The sequence below is a fragment of the Apis mellifera genome, linkage group LG7, assembly GCF_003254395.2.
Source record: "Apis mellifera strain DH4 linkage group LG7, Amel_HAv3.1, whole genome shotgun sequence".
NCBI classification, from domain to species: Eukaryota; Metazoa; Arthropoda; class Insecta; order Hymenoptera; family Apidae; genus Apis; species Apis mellifera.
This window is the reverse complement of record NC_037644.1, coordinates 12495712-12510450: the sequence shown is the minus strand read 5'-3', so window position 1 is coordinate 12510450 and position 14739 is coordinate 12495712. Positions and strand designations below refer to the sequence as shown.

General features: G+C 24.6%; 3 protein-coding genes across 5 annotated transcripts; all 3 read left to right on the top strand.

The window, feature by feature from the left end:
- The first annotated feature begins 2215 nt into the window (after positions 1 to 2215).
- On the top strand, positions 2216 to 2735 carry LOC724869 (histone H2B). The gene has a single exon (XM_001120014.5). The coding sequence runs from the start codon at positions 2312 to 2314 to the stop codon at positions 2681 to 2683; it is 372 nt and encodes a 123-aa protein (XP_001120014.1). The 5' UTR covers positions 2216 to 2311; the 3' UTR covers positions 2684 to 2735.
- An 846-nt stretch (positions 2736 to 3581) lies between these two features.
- On the top strand, positions 3582 to 5105 carry LOC550834 (small ubiquitin-related modifier 3). The gene is made up of 3 exons (XM_623224.5): positions 3582 to 3784; positions 3852 to 3977; positions 4133 to 5105. Exons 1-3 carry the CDS (start codon positions 3767 to 3769, stop codon positions 4268 to 4270), a joined length of 282 nt encoding a protein of 93 aa, XP_623227.1. The 5' UTR covers positions 3582 to 3766; the 3' UTR covers positions 4271 to 5105.
- Positions 5106 to 7043: 1938 nt separating this feature from the next.
- Positions 7044 to 14638, top strand: LOC412176 (transcription initiation factor TFIID subunit 1). 3 transcript variants are annotated; one of them, XM_026441658.1, is made up of 18 exons: positions 7044 to 7670; positions 7795 to 8207; positions 8295 to 8540; positions 8667 to 8801; positions 8891 to 9063; positions 9168 to 9566; positions 9644 to 9884; positions 9952 to 10310; positions 10392 to 10654; positions 10765 to 11126; positions 11197 to 12417; positions 12540 to 12782; positions 12864 to 13302; positions 13383 to 13525; positions 13606 to 13743; positions 13833 to 13968; positions 14099 to 14320; positions 14403 to 14638. In XM_026441658.1, the coding sequence occupies exons 1-18, from the start codon at positions 7322 to 7324 to the stop codon at positions 14612 to 14614; spliced, it is 5694 nt and encodes a 1897-aa protein (XP_026297443.1). In that variant the 5' UTR covers positions 7044 to 7321; the 3' UTR covers positions 14615 to 14638. The 3 variants fall into 3 exon arrangements, with proteins under 3 accessions (XP_026297443.1, XP_026297444.1, XP_026297442.1); XM_026441659.1 differs by having other exon boundaries at positions 8882 to 9063; positions 14099 to 14275; XM_026441657.1 differs by having other exon boundaries at positions 8882 to 9063.
- The last annotated feature ends 101 nt before the right edge of the window (positions 14639 to 14739 follow it).

Below are 14739 nucleotides of genomic sequence, written 5' to 3'. Positions count from 1 at the left end.
GCAAAATATTGATCCAAGTAATTTGTGACATCTTCATTTGAACTAAATGTTCTATCATCTAAAGAATTCTGTAAAGATCGAAATAGGTGGTAATCTGAAGGTGCCAGATCTGGTGAATATGGTGGATGTGGTAGCACTTCCCATCCAAGCTGTAATAACTTTTGCCGAGTCATTAAGCTCATATGAGCTTTGGTATTATCATGATGAAACACTACACCTTTCCTATTAATTAATTCAGGTCTCTTTTGTTTGATAGAATTGTTTAATTTATCCAATTGATTGCAATATACTTCCGAATTAATCGTGCAAATGTCAGGTAGAAGCTCAAAAAAAATAACTCCCTTGAAATCCCACCAAACAGAAAGCAACACTTTTTTGTGAATGTTTTTCTTAGTTCTTGGCGGCGGCTCATTTAACTCTCGTTTAATATTGTCGTAAACGATCCATTTTTCATCTCCAGTTATGATTCTCTCTAAAAATGGATCATTTTCCTCACGTTTAAGCAGCAAATCACAGATATCAATGCGACGGAGTAAATCTTTTTCTTTGAGAGCGTGTGGAACCCAAATATCAAGCTTCAAAACGAAACCAAGTCGTTTCATGTGATCATGAACAGTCGAATTCGACAAATTCAATCTTGCAGCAATTTCTCGAGTTGTTATTCGTCGGTTTGCTTCAATCAGTGCCTTTATTTTGTCTTCATCAGCTTCAACTGGTCTTCCAGGACGTGGCGCATCTTTAATGTCAAAATTGTCGGAACGAAATTTTGAAAACCAGTTTTGACACTGGCGTACTGTTAATATACCTTCTCCATAAATTTCACATAATTTTTTTCTTGCCTGAACAGCATTTTTACCTTTTCGATAATAAAAAAGTAAAATATGCCGAAAATGCTCTTTTTGGTCTTGCATCTTTGTTATTATACATGAAAAATACAACCGAACAAAATTAAATAAATTTTTTTTATAAATAAACAATGAAATGTCAATTCTCAAAATATATAATACGGTTTAGGATGAAGTTGAATAGATAAACATTCAACTAGCGACGCTAATTGCTGAAACAATAAAATTATTTTCCGAACAATACAAAAGAAAATTAGCAACAGGAACAACAATGCTATAAGAACTCTCTTAGATGAAAATTGTGGAATGAATACGTTTAACGTTTTTATATAAGAACCGTGTAGCTTGTTCTGACCAATGACTGACAAGCAACATTCTCATTGGTTTATATCTACAATAATTTTATGATTTGTTATTTTATATTATTTTTATAAGTTATAATGATAATCTTTTAAATTAATAATATATTTAAAATTTTCTAATTCTATTTAAATCTAATTCTTCGTTAATAATTATTATATAATTAAAATTATTATATATTTAAAATAAAATATATATTTTTTTTATATAAAATAATGTTCAAATTTCTTATATGAAATATTTAAATATTGATTAACTAAATAAAAATTATTTCTTTATAATATACATATATTTATTTTTATTTTTTATATTTTTGTATGTATTTTGTAAATATATATATTTTTATTTTTCATAAATATAAATATAGTTATATTTTTAAAATATTTAATTTATTATATTTTTTGTATTTAAATATATATTATAAATATTTATATGTATATGAATAATATAAATTTTATCTCACAATAATCAATTAATAAATTATATATTATCAATTATTAAATTATATATATTCAATATTAAAAATTATTGAAAATAAATAGTATATTAAATTCTAAATTTTTAAATTTAATATTAAATCATTGTTTAATATATATTATAGAGAATACTTCTGAAAATAATTTTTTTTCATTAATAGTTAATTTAAAAATATTTAAATATGTAATATATTTTTAATTTATCAATATATGTATTTAATTTATTGTATTAAATTTAAAGCTAAATATTTCTTTTATGCTGTGAGATTATCTATTATAATTTTAATTACATTTTATGTTTTTTATTATTAGGAAGATAATAATATATAACTAAAAATTTTTATTTACTATTAAAAAAATAAAAAAAACTAAAAAAATAAAATTAGAAATATGTTAAATATGTTATATATAAAAATCAATTGTATTATAAGAATGCAATGGTAGCATCAATGCACCAATCATATCGTATAAAAGTGTCGACGATTCCATTTTGAGCTCTCATTGGTTGAATGTTGCTTATACTTTGGTATATGTAGGGAACACGCTATTCACAGCATTCATTGAATCATTTGCTCAGTATCTGGTACGGTTATACTGAACTCTGAAAAGTTGACGACATTCAACTTTATCATGCCGCCGAAAGTTAGTGGAAAAGCTGTGAAGAAAGCTGGTAAAGCACAAAAAAATATTAGTAAAGCTGACAAGAAAAAGAAGAGAAGAAGGAAGGAAAGCTACGCTATTTACATTTACAAAGTGCTTAAACAAGTGCATCCTGATACTGGTATATCTAGCAAAGCAATGAGTATCATGAACAGTTTTGTAAATGATGTTTTCGAACGGATTGCAGCAGAAGCGTCAAGATTAGCACATTACAATAAACGATCTACTATTACTTCTCGCGAAATTCAAACTGCTGTAAGACTTTTATTACCTGGTGAATTAGCAAAACACGCAGTCAGTGAAGGTACCAAAGCAGTTACCAAGTATACCAGCTCAAAATAAACATTTTGTTGTTTAAAAAAAAACGGTCCTTTTCAGGACCAACAAATTTTAATTACGTGGAACATTTTAAAGTTTTTAAACATATATAATTCAATATATTCATTATTAAATCCTATTTTTTCATTTTTTTTATATTTACTATTTATTCATATTTACAAAAATTATAATAAAATTTATTTTAATTACTATTAGTTATTTATAATATAAAACTAATAATAAAATTTTTTATATATATTATATATATATGAATTTTATATATATATATATATATATATATATATATATTAATATTTGAAATTAAATATAGGAAAAATATATAAGATTGTAAAATATATAAGATTAATAAAAAGTTTGTTTTATATATATATATATATATATATATATATACATACATACATATACATATATATATATACATATATATACATATATATATATATGAATTAAAATGGATTCCAAAATCTTAATTTTTTTATTAAAAAAATAAAATTATTTTATTAATAAATTTTAATATATAACTATAAATAATTATTATAGTTAAATAAAATTGTATTTTCAAATGTTTTATTTTAATAAAAATTATATAAAATTGATAAATTCTATTATAATTAATTTATCAAAGACGAATATATTTAAAATTTATAAATATTTGTATAATATTACATAAAAATTGAAGATAAAAATAAGAATTAAAGATAAGAATAAAAATGAATTTTTTTTCAACAATTTGTTATTCTATATTTTTGCGCTTTTTTTCTAATATGAATGAAGTTCCATTAAATTGTAATTAAATGTAAACTACCACAATCAAATAATAAAATTCCCTAGAAAGTTTATTAATCACTGAATGTTAGGTTTTCAAAACGCGTGGATACCAATAACTTTCTATAATACTACGTTATTTGTGTAAGATGGAAACGTTGTGATTACAAGTGTAAAGGTAGGAGCGGGATTATTGCGAGTGATTTACTTATACATTTATTTATAAAAATTTTAGATAGCCTGACATTTGGTTTAGTAATTAATTCGTGAAAATATTCTTAATAATCAGTGATAATATAATATTTGTACTAAACTATAAATATGTCTGACGAAAAGAAGGTAATACTTTATAACCTTAAAACTGATGTAATGGTAAGTGATGATTCAAAAGCATTTTTTGTTATAGGAAACTAAGACAGAATCAGAGCACATAAATTTGAAAGTGCTAGGACAAGATAGTGCAGTGGTTCAATTTAAAATTAAAAAGCACACACCACTCAGGAAATTAATGAATGCTTATTGTGATCGTGTGGTAAATACATATGATTAATTTATTATAATATTGTATTTTCCTAAATAATTTTGAATTAAATTTCTTAATAGTAAAGTGCTATATATTTTATCTTTTACTGTATGTATAATTTATATATTTTGGAATTATTATTATAGTTGTAATTATATTCATAGGGCTTGGCAATAGCAGCAGTAAGGTTTAGATTTGATGGACAACCTATAAATGAATTGGATACACCAACTACTCTTGAAATGGAAGAAGGAGATACAATAGAAGTTTATCAACAACAAACAGGAGGAGGATTGTGTTGAGATTTAAAATTGTCCTTTAATAGTTTGAAAATGGACTTGATAAAAAAATTTCTGTTCCAGTGCTTACTTTAAAAAGAAGGCATTAATAATTTTCTATTTTTTCTGATATAGAATATTTCATTTCATAATATAATATGGGAAAGTTGTTTATACTTTTTATATATATCAAACTTAACATTTAGATCAGTTCAATCTATATGTTAGTTTATTTAAAAAAAAAATCTTTTTAAATACATTTTATATTCTTTAATATCATAAAATAATAACTTAAGATTTTTAATAAGTATTCACATTTTATTATTATTTGATGTTTTTAATTATTCTGGTTTTTGTAAAAATTAGATGAATTCTATTTCTCTTCTAATGTATTATTTCAATTTTCAATAATTTGGCTGAAAATATTGTACAACAGATATACTGCTATGTTATTTCTAGTGATAAACATTGTAAATGAAGGCACATTAGTTGTCTCTTCAGCATTTTGCACTATGTAGAAAAACATCTACATCAACAAACACATGTTACTTACATAACATAAGATTCTTTGTAAATGATTTTCATAAAAAAGAAATTAATAATGTAAAATCTCAAATTTTCTTAATAAATATCATCTTTTTAGGTATATTCATTTATTATAATAATGTACAAGTAGAACAATGATGAAGAGCATTGTTAGAAAAAATTATGTTAATATTTAATGTAACTATTTTTAAGAAGTTCATAAAAGTTTTGTTTGTGTTCCATGATTAAATCTTACTACATTTTTACTTTTCATGAAAATAATATTACTTTGTATATGAACAAAAAAATAAATTGTATCTTATCTTTTCTATAAGGACAAGTTTTCTTATTTTTAAGAAAAATTTTTTTATAAAAATAAGTTTTAAAAAATATATTTGAAATTTTATATATTATAGATTTTAAAATATTAAGAATTTATATTGGTGTTTTTATAGTTTTATTAGTATTATATTTTTTATAGTTTGTTTTTTAATAATATTAAAAACATGTTTTATTTAACAAATTGAATTGCTGAAATTTTCATAATCTTTTAGATAAATTTTAAAATTTGGCAACATCGCTCTTATAAGTCGAGAGTTGTAACATTATGGTTATGGCAAATAGAAAACCATAATTTAAATAATATTTTTTTAAAAAAATTAATTTAAATATAGATTATTTTTTTTAATAATTATATGTAAATATTATATACTTATAATAAATAAAAATAATATATAAATAATATTTATCAAATGATAAATTTTGAGGTTAGAATACTTATATTTAAATTATTTCATTTATTTTTATTTTTTGATTCATAGAAATGTTAATATCAGATTATTTTAAAAGATCAAATTATTTAAAAAAAAAAATTAATTTTAAAAATGCATAATCAAATGTATAAATTAATAGAAGTGGGGAAAAAATGAACATTTTTTATATAAATAAAAAGATTAAATGAATACATGAATGAAAATTTGTATAATAAAATACAAATGAAAATGAGTAGTAATAACCAATCATAAAAAAAAGTTACTGAATTGATTATAAACACTAAGTTATGTTAAAATATATAATTTAAATTATAATTTAAAAATATTAAATATGATTATATGACTACAATATTATACAATATTATTAATTATATATACTATATTTCAAAATTGATATATATCAAAACTAGATATATTCAATGCATTGATCATGCAATTACACTTAATATTTAATATATTTTTTTATTGTATTGAATGTTTTCAAGATATCATCATTCAGTATCATGTTCAAGCATTAATTTGATAATTGTATGAATAAGTTGTAATATTAAAATGATTAAAATTGAAATTAAATTTCAATATAAATTATAAAAGAATAGATTTGATAAATGTGAATTTTTGATAGTGTTATGTTATGTCATAAATCATATATTATGTTTTATGAAATCGTCATTCTGAAGATTATAAATCTTAAAATGTAATATCTATATTTTTGTATATTAAAAATTAAGACATATTGTAATTTTAGAAAAAATAAAAATGATAAAAAATGTTCAATTGATTTTCTTTATCTCGTCTATAATCATGTATCAAAAAAAAATATATATATACAGAAAGAGAACAAATAATGAAGAAAAAGGATAGAAATAAGATAAAAATTCAGAAATCAACACTATCTTTAAAATGTCGTTAATGAAACATAAATATAGAAAAAATGAGCAAATAATAAAAAAAAAGACAAATATAAAATAGGAATTGTTTATCAATATCACTTCGAATATTTTTAAAAAGATGTTTTTGATATTTAAGAAATGATGTTAATTTTCTAATATACATTCTATTTTATTTTGTCTTTGAAAAAATATTTTTATCAAAAGATGCTGTTGATGATAAATTCTTATTCTATTTCTATCCTTGTCTATATTGATTCTTGAGTTTTTATCTTCTCTTTCGCCTACTATTCTTTTTGTCTATACTTGTTCTGCAAAACTTGTGTTGAAGTAATGATTCCAATATTTAATTAATTTTATTATCTTTTTTATCTATTGATTAAAAATTTTAATAAATTCAACTATTCGATTCAATTTTTATACATAATAAATATGTAAATTTAAAAAAGTAAAAATTTTTATGATATAAAATAGTATAGACATTTATCTTTCGTCTATCTCATAGTAGTAATATCTAACACATGAATTATATGATTATTTCTAGGGATTTTATTTTTAAAATATCTTCAAAAATTAATATAATAGCAATCTTCTATATATTAATATATCAAAGAACATGGCGGTTAGTTGATGGAAAGGTGTACGTAAACAAAACGTTAAGTTTTACTAATCTTGTAATTAACTATTACTTGTAAATAGTAATAATAATAATAAATGTATATAAATATATATACATAATTGTAAATAATTAAATATATGATATATGATTATTAAAAACTGTACAATATTGTTACATGTGAATGACATACATCTACTGTACATTCAAAAAATCAATAATTTTTTGTAAGAATTTAAAATCATATTAATTGAGTGCTTATTATAAAAAAATGGCTGATTCTGAAGAAGAAAACGATAAAGATATAATATCTGGAATCAATATGACTGGTTTTTTATTTGGAAATATTGATGACAATGGTCAATTGGAAGATGATATTCTTGATCCAGAGGCAAAGCAACATATAACTTCATTAAATAGACTTGGATTAAGTTCGTTTATTCGCGAAATGATGTTAAATGAAGATATTACTGAAGAAAAGATTAATGAATCTAATGATAAAATTGAAGAAGAAAATGATACAACTGATGAAAAAGATATAAATTATGTGGAAAAATCACCTAGTGCACTTGATTTTTCCGATATAAATGAATTAGCAGAAGATGAAAAAGAAGAAAATAGTAAGTATTATAAGTATATAATTTATTAAAAATTATTAAAGATTATTTTTTATGAAAAAAAAGTTTATATATAATATTAAAATTTATTAATTCATTTTTTAAATACTTTTTTTTTAATTAATAGATAAACAGGACATATTTGAAGGTAAACCTGAGAAGGAAAATGCTGATTATGATGCAGATGATGAAGAAGTTATTATTAAATCTGATACACAATTAATGCCTCCTCCTCCAATACCTGAAGAAAAAGAAGCACTTACAGCAGAAGAAGCAGAAGCTGCACGTCAGCGTAAATTAGAAACTCCTCTTGCTTCTATGTTACCATCAAAATATGCCAATGTAGATGTTACTGAATTATTTCCTGATTTTCGAGCTAATAAAGTTCTAAGATTTTCAAGATTATTTGGTCCAGGAAAACCTAGTAGTCTTCCACAAATATGGAGAGGTGTCAAAAGAAGACGTAAAAAGAAACGTCATCATGATGTTAGAGATTCTGATTCTGGTTCTGATCAAGAAGAAAAAAAATCAAAATTTAAAGTCTGTATAAAAAAGAAATTTTCAGTTCAAGAGTAATATTTTTATATTATATTTTTTATATTTTTATATTTTGTCTTTATATTACAGGGTTGGGCAATGCAGTATGGTACAGATCAAACTCCAGATATGTATTGTTCTGATGATGAAAATAAATTATTAATGCCAATAGAAGATAAAGAACAAATTGGTAAAACAGGTGAAACTGGTGAAAATGGAGATATGGGACCAAAAGTAGCAGATTGGCGATTTGGTCCTGCACAGCTTTGGTATGATATGCTTCAAGTTCCAGAAACTGGAGATGGTTTTAATTATGGATTTAAACTTATTGATAAGGTATTTGCATATATTAAAATTATATAGTATATTAAATACAAGAATTATTAAAATACACTTATATTTGATTTTCCAAAAATTAGTTTATATAAAAAATGTTATTATTATAAAAAATTATATTTTTAGACAGATGAATTAAATAATAAAGATAAAAATATTAGAGATACTAACGAAGAATTTTCTGATGATGCATTTTTAATGGTATCACAATTGCATTGGGAAGATGATGTTATATGGAATGGTGATGATATAAAGCACAAGGTATGTGATATTTTGATGTAAGATATTTCTAATTAAAAATTTGTATATGATAACAAGTAAGAATACAAATACTTTGAAAGGTATTACAGAAATTAAATAGTAAAAATAATGCGGCTGGATGGGTACCATCCAGTGGAAATAGAACTGCTCAGGCATTTAGTCAACCAGGCAAAGGTGCACCTGTATCAGTTACATCAAATGTTCGATTAGCTACTTCACAAATTACAACTCCATTACATATGCAATCTCAAAAAACTAAAATGTAAGAAAAAACGCATTCTATTAATTATGTAATATTAAAGAATTAATATAAACATGTATGTAATGTATATAATATATTTTTATTTTCATTATTGATCTTATTAGGAACATGAATAAAGCGAATCAACAACAAAATCGAGAAGAAAATTACGACGATACTTGGTATTCGATTTTTCCTGTAGAAAACGAAGAATTAGTATATGGTCTTTGGGAGGAAGAAGTGATTTGGGATCCTGAAAACATGAAAAAAATTCCTAAACCTAAAATTCTTACTTTGGATCCCAATGATGAGAATATTGTTCTTGGTATTCCTGATGATATAGATCCAGCATTAGTTCATAAAGATAATGGACCTCAACCAAAAGTGAAAATACCTCATCCTCATGTTAAGAAAAGTAAATTATTATTGGGAAAAGCTGGAGTAATTAATGTATTAGAAGAAGATACTCCACCACCACCACCAAAATCACCTGATAGAGATCCATTTAATATTTCAAATGATACGTAAGTTAATAATTTAATAATAATAAATAATTTTAATTTCCATAAAAAATAAATTCGATTATTTTGATATTATTTAGATATTATATGCCACGATCATCAGAAACAACATTACGATTAAAAGTTGGAGGTGGAAATTTAATACAACATAGTACACCAGTAGTAGAATTACGTGTTCCATTTGTTCAAACTCATATGGGTCCAATGCGCCTTCGAAATTTCCATAGACCACCCTTAAGAAAATTTAGTCATGGTCCAGTTGCTCATTCTGGTCCACATTCTGTATTACCATTGATAAAGCATATCAAAAAAAAAGCCAAAGTATGTATTTATATTATATTTTATAATTGTTTATCAAAACAAAAATTAAATGATATTTGCATCTTAGCAAAGAGAACAAGAGAGAATTGCATCTGGTGGAGGTGATGTCTTTTTCATGAGAACTCCTGAAGATTTAACTGGCAAAGATGGTGAATTAGTACTTATTGAATTTTCTGAAGAACATCCTCCTTTAATGAATCAAGTAGGAATGTGTTCTAAAGTGAAAAATTACTACAAAAGAAAAGCGGGAAAAGATCAAGGACCACAAAAATACAAATATGGTGAAACTGCTTATGCTCATACTAGTCCATTTCTTGGAATTCTTACACCTGGTCAAAGCATACAAGCAGTTGAAAATAATATGTATAGAGCTCCAATTTACGAGCACAAAATTCCAGAAACAGATTTTTTAGTTATCAGAACAAGGTATTGTAATGATATTTTTTTTATTGTAATATAAAAAATGCAATTATGAATTATTAATGAATTTTTATATATAATCTATAGACAACAATATTATATCAGAGAAGTGGATGCTTTATTTGTTGCTGGTCAAGAATGTCCATTATATGAAGTTCCAGGTCCTAATTCAAAAAGAGCTAATAATTTTGTGAGAGATTTTTTACAAGTATTTATATATAGATTATTTTGGAAATCTCGAGATACTCCTCGACGTATTAAAATGGATGATATTAAAAGAGCATTTCCTTCGCATAGCGAAAGTAGCATTAGAAAACGTTTGAAATTATGTGCTGATTTTAAAAGAACAGGTATTTATAATTTTATATATATTATATATATTATATTAAAATATTATATTACAATTTTTTTAAATCATCTTCATATTTTATATAAATATCAAATTTTTTTCTATTATTAGGCATGGATTCAAATTGGTGGGTTATAAAACCTGACTTTAGATTACCAACAGAAGAAGAGATTCGAGCAATGGTCTCTCCAGAACAATGTTGCGCTTATTTTAGTATGATTGCTGCTGAACAAAGATTAAAAGATGCTGGATATGGTGAAAAGTTCCTATTTACTCCTCAAGATGATGATGATGAAGAAATGCAATTAAAAATGGATGATGAAGTGAAAGTTGCACCTTGGAATACAACACGAGCATATATTCAAGCTATGAAAGGTAAATGTTTGTTACAACTGGCAGGACCAGCTGATCCTACAGGCTGTGGTGAAGGATTTTCTTATGTTCGAGTGCCAAATAAACCTACAATTAGCAAAGTAAGTATATATTTTATTGTTATAATTTCCTTTATATATTTTAATATATTTTTTTGGAAATATAAATTAGGAAGAACAAGAAGCTCAACCAAAGAGAACTGTAACTGGAACTGATGCTGATTTAAGAAGATTATCATTAAACAATGCAAAAGCATTACTTCGAAAATTTGGTGTTCCTGAAGAAGAAATTAAAAAATTATCGCGATGGGAAGTAATTGATGTTGTTAGAACATTATCTACAGAAAAGGCTAAAGCTGGTGAAGAGGGTATGACTAAGTTTTCTCGAGGAAATCGATTTTCTATTGCTGAGCATCAAGAAAGATATAAAGAAGAATGTCAAAGAATCTTCGATTTACAAAATCGTGTTTTATCTTCTAATGAAGTTTTAAGTACAGATGAAGGCGAAAGTTCTGAGGAAGATAGTTCTGACATAGAAGAGATGGGTAAAAATATAGAAAATATGCTTTCCAATAAAAAAACTAGTACGCAATTATCTCTTGAACGAGAGGAACAACAACGACATGAATTACGAAAAATGTTGATGGGAGAAGTTCAAGAACAAGATAAAAAAACCAAAGAAAAAAAGAAAGATGATGAAGAGGATAGTCCTGTAAATAACTTTAATTCACAACAGGGTAGAGTTCTTAAAATTTATCGAACGTTTAGAAATCCAGAAGGCAAAGAATATACAAGGGTAGAATTAGTAAGAAAATCAGCGGTAATAGATACTTATATAAAAATTAGAAATTCTAAAGATGAAACATTTATTAAACAATTTGCAACATTGGATGAAGCACAAAAAGAGGAAATGAAGAGGGAGAAAAGAAGAATTCAGGAGCAATTACGTAGAATTAAACGGAATCAAGAACGAGAACGTATGCTTGGTGGTCCAATGACAGGAAATAATGCATCATCGAGTAATATATTCGATCGTAGTAGTAACAATACCCCAACAACTACATCCTCGAATAGTATCCTTCCATTCTGTAATTCTTTCCAATCTACTTCTCCTGCTTCTAAACATCCTAAACCTGATATATCTCCTTCTAAACGTAAGAAACCTAAACTTAAACCAGATCTTAAACTAAAATGTGGTGCTTGTGGTAATGTAGGTCACATGCGTACGAATAAAGCTTGTCCCTTATATCAGAATAGCATAACTACAGCACCAGTAAATGTTGCGATGACAGAGGAACAAGAGGAAGAAATTGAAAAGCAACTCAATACAGATGATCAAGATCTCGTTAACGTAGATGGAACTAAAGTGAAATTATCATCTAAATTAATTAAGGTAATTTTTTTGAACTATTTAAATTAATTATTTATTAAATATTGTAAATATAAACCATTAAAGTTAAAAAATTAGAAACTATTAAAATAAAATTTGTAATTTTTATTTTGTATTTCTTATAGCATGCTGAAGAAATGAAAAGGCGTACGTTACTTTTGAAAGTACCCAAGGAAGCAGTAAATTCCAAAAAACGAAGGAGAGCTACTGGAGATGACCATTGTGATTATCTTAAGCGACAACAGAGACCTGCCAATAGGCGTAGAACAGATCCTGTTGTTGTTATGTCTACAATGCTAGAAAGTATACTTAACGAAATGAGAGATTTACCTGATGTTCAACCTTTTCTATTTCCTGTTAATGCCAAGGTATATTTTATTTTTATTGAGTATATTTTAATAAATATATTTTATAATTTATCAATATATTTGTCATAATTTCTTTATTAGGCTGTTCCTGATTATTATAAAATTATACAAAGGCCTATGGATTTGCAAACTATACGTGAAAATTTAAGATTAAAGAAATATCAAAGTCGAGAAGAATTTTTAGCTGATGTTAATCAAATTGTAGAAAATTCAACTCTATATAATGGAATAAAAAGTTCATTAACAGTGGCAGCCAAACGTATGCTGGAAACTTGTGTAGAAAGACTTGGAGAAAAAGAAGATCGTCTGATGAGATTAGAAAAAGCAATTAATCCTTTATTGGATGACAATGATCAAGTTGCTCTTACTTTTATTTTAGACAATGTTGTAAATAATAAATTGAAATCTATGACAGAAGCTTGGCCATTTTTAAAACCAGTTAATAAGAAATTAGTGAAAGATTACTATAATGTAATTAAAAGACCTATGGATTTAGAAACTATATCTAAAAAAGTATCTGGTAATTTAAATTATATTTATAATGATATTAAATATTATGAATTTTTTTATAAATATCATGATTACATTTATTTTTTTCAGCACATAAATATCATAATCGTCATGAATTTCTTAGAGATATTGAACAAATTTTGGAAAATTGTACAGTATACAATGGAAAGGAATCTCCATTTACACAAAAAGCAGAATTGCTGGTGAAAGTTTGCAAAGAAACATTAGATGAGGTTATTATTGAGATTGTTTAAATATATTTTAATCATAATTAAATTTTAATATCATAATTCATAACTAAATTATATTTTAGTATGATGAACATTTAACACAGTTAGAAAACAATATATTATTAGTTCAAAAACGAGCAATGGAACAAGCAGATATAGATTCTTCATGGCTTGGAGCAGATGAAGAAAATTATACTATTGTAGAACCAGAATTTAGAGGGGTATTATATCTATTTATAAATTAAATTTTATTTTATTTTATTTTTTTTAATAAAAATTTTTATAAAACACGTAGAATGTTTTTTTACAGAGTCAAACAAGTTCACCAGAAAACCCATTTGGAAAAACAAACATGGAAGATTTTGATTTTGTAGATGTAGAAGGAGATATGGAAGGTGATGGTAGTAGAAGTGTAAATTCTAAAAAGAAAGATGTTCTTGAAGAAGGTAAATAAAATTTTTTCATATATATTTTTATATATTATATATTATATTTTTATGTGAATTTTTTTTAATTTTACTTAAATAAAAAAAATTATTAATATATTTTATTAATATAATTATTATTTCGTTATAGATTTACAATTCTCTAGTGAAGATGAATTTGATGAGGTTCCATTTGGTACGGATGAACAGTCTGAGAATGCTGAAATGGAAACACTTGAATTGAATGAAGTTAGAGAAAATACAGAAGGCGGAGTAGTATTGGCGGATGACGATAGTCAACAAGCAGCAGAAGCAATGGTTCAATTGGGTAATGTCGGTTTTTATATGACGGACCAACAATTGCTTCAGCAAGGTTGGTAATTGTAAAACGAAATATTTTATGTATATTTTTATTATTTTATTGTTTTTTTAATCAATTTTTTTTTAAATTACAGACGAAAGTATGGATGTTGATCCAAATTATGATCCTTCTGACTTTTTACTAGCTGGTTTACCAGCTAGAGATGAAAAAAGTGAGAATAAAATACAGGATGATCTTGCTGTATCTGAAAGCGATGATGATGAAAATAACCCGAAACAAAAACAGAAAACATCACAACCATTACCGCAACCAGAGGAAGATGTTGGTGGCGATCTTTGGTTTTAAAAAAATATCATTTATTTTTAGTAATAAAATTATTTTGTAGTTTACTTCTTAAATCAAAAGAATTATATTACAAAATGAGAAAAAAAATAAGAAAAAATCAAAATATTTATTTCTTATAGGAATAA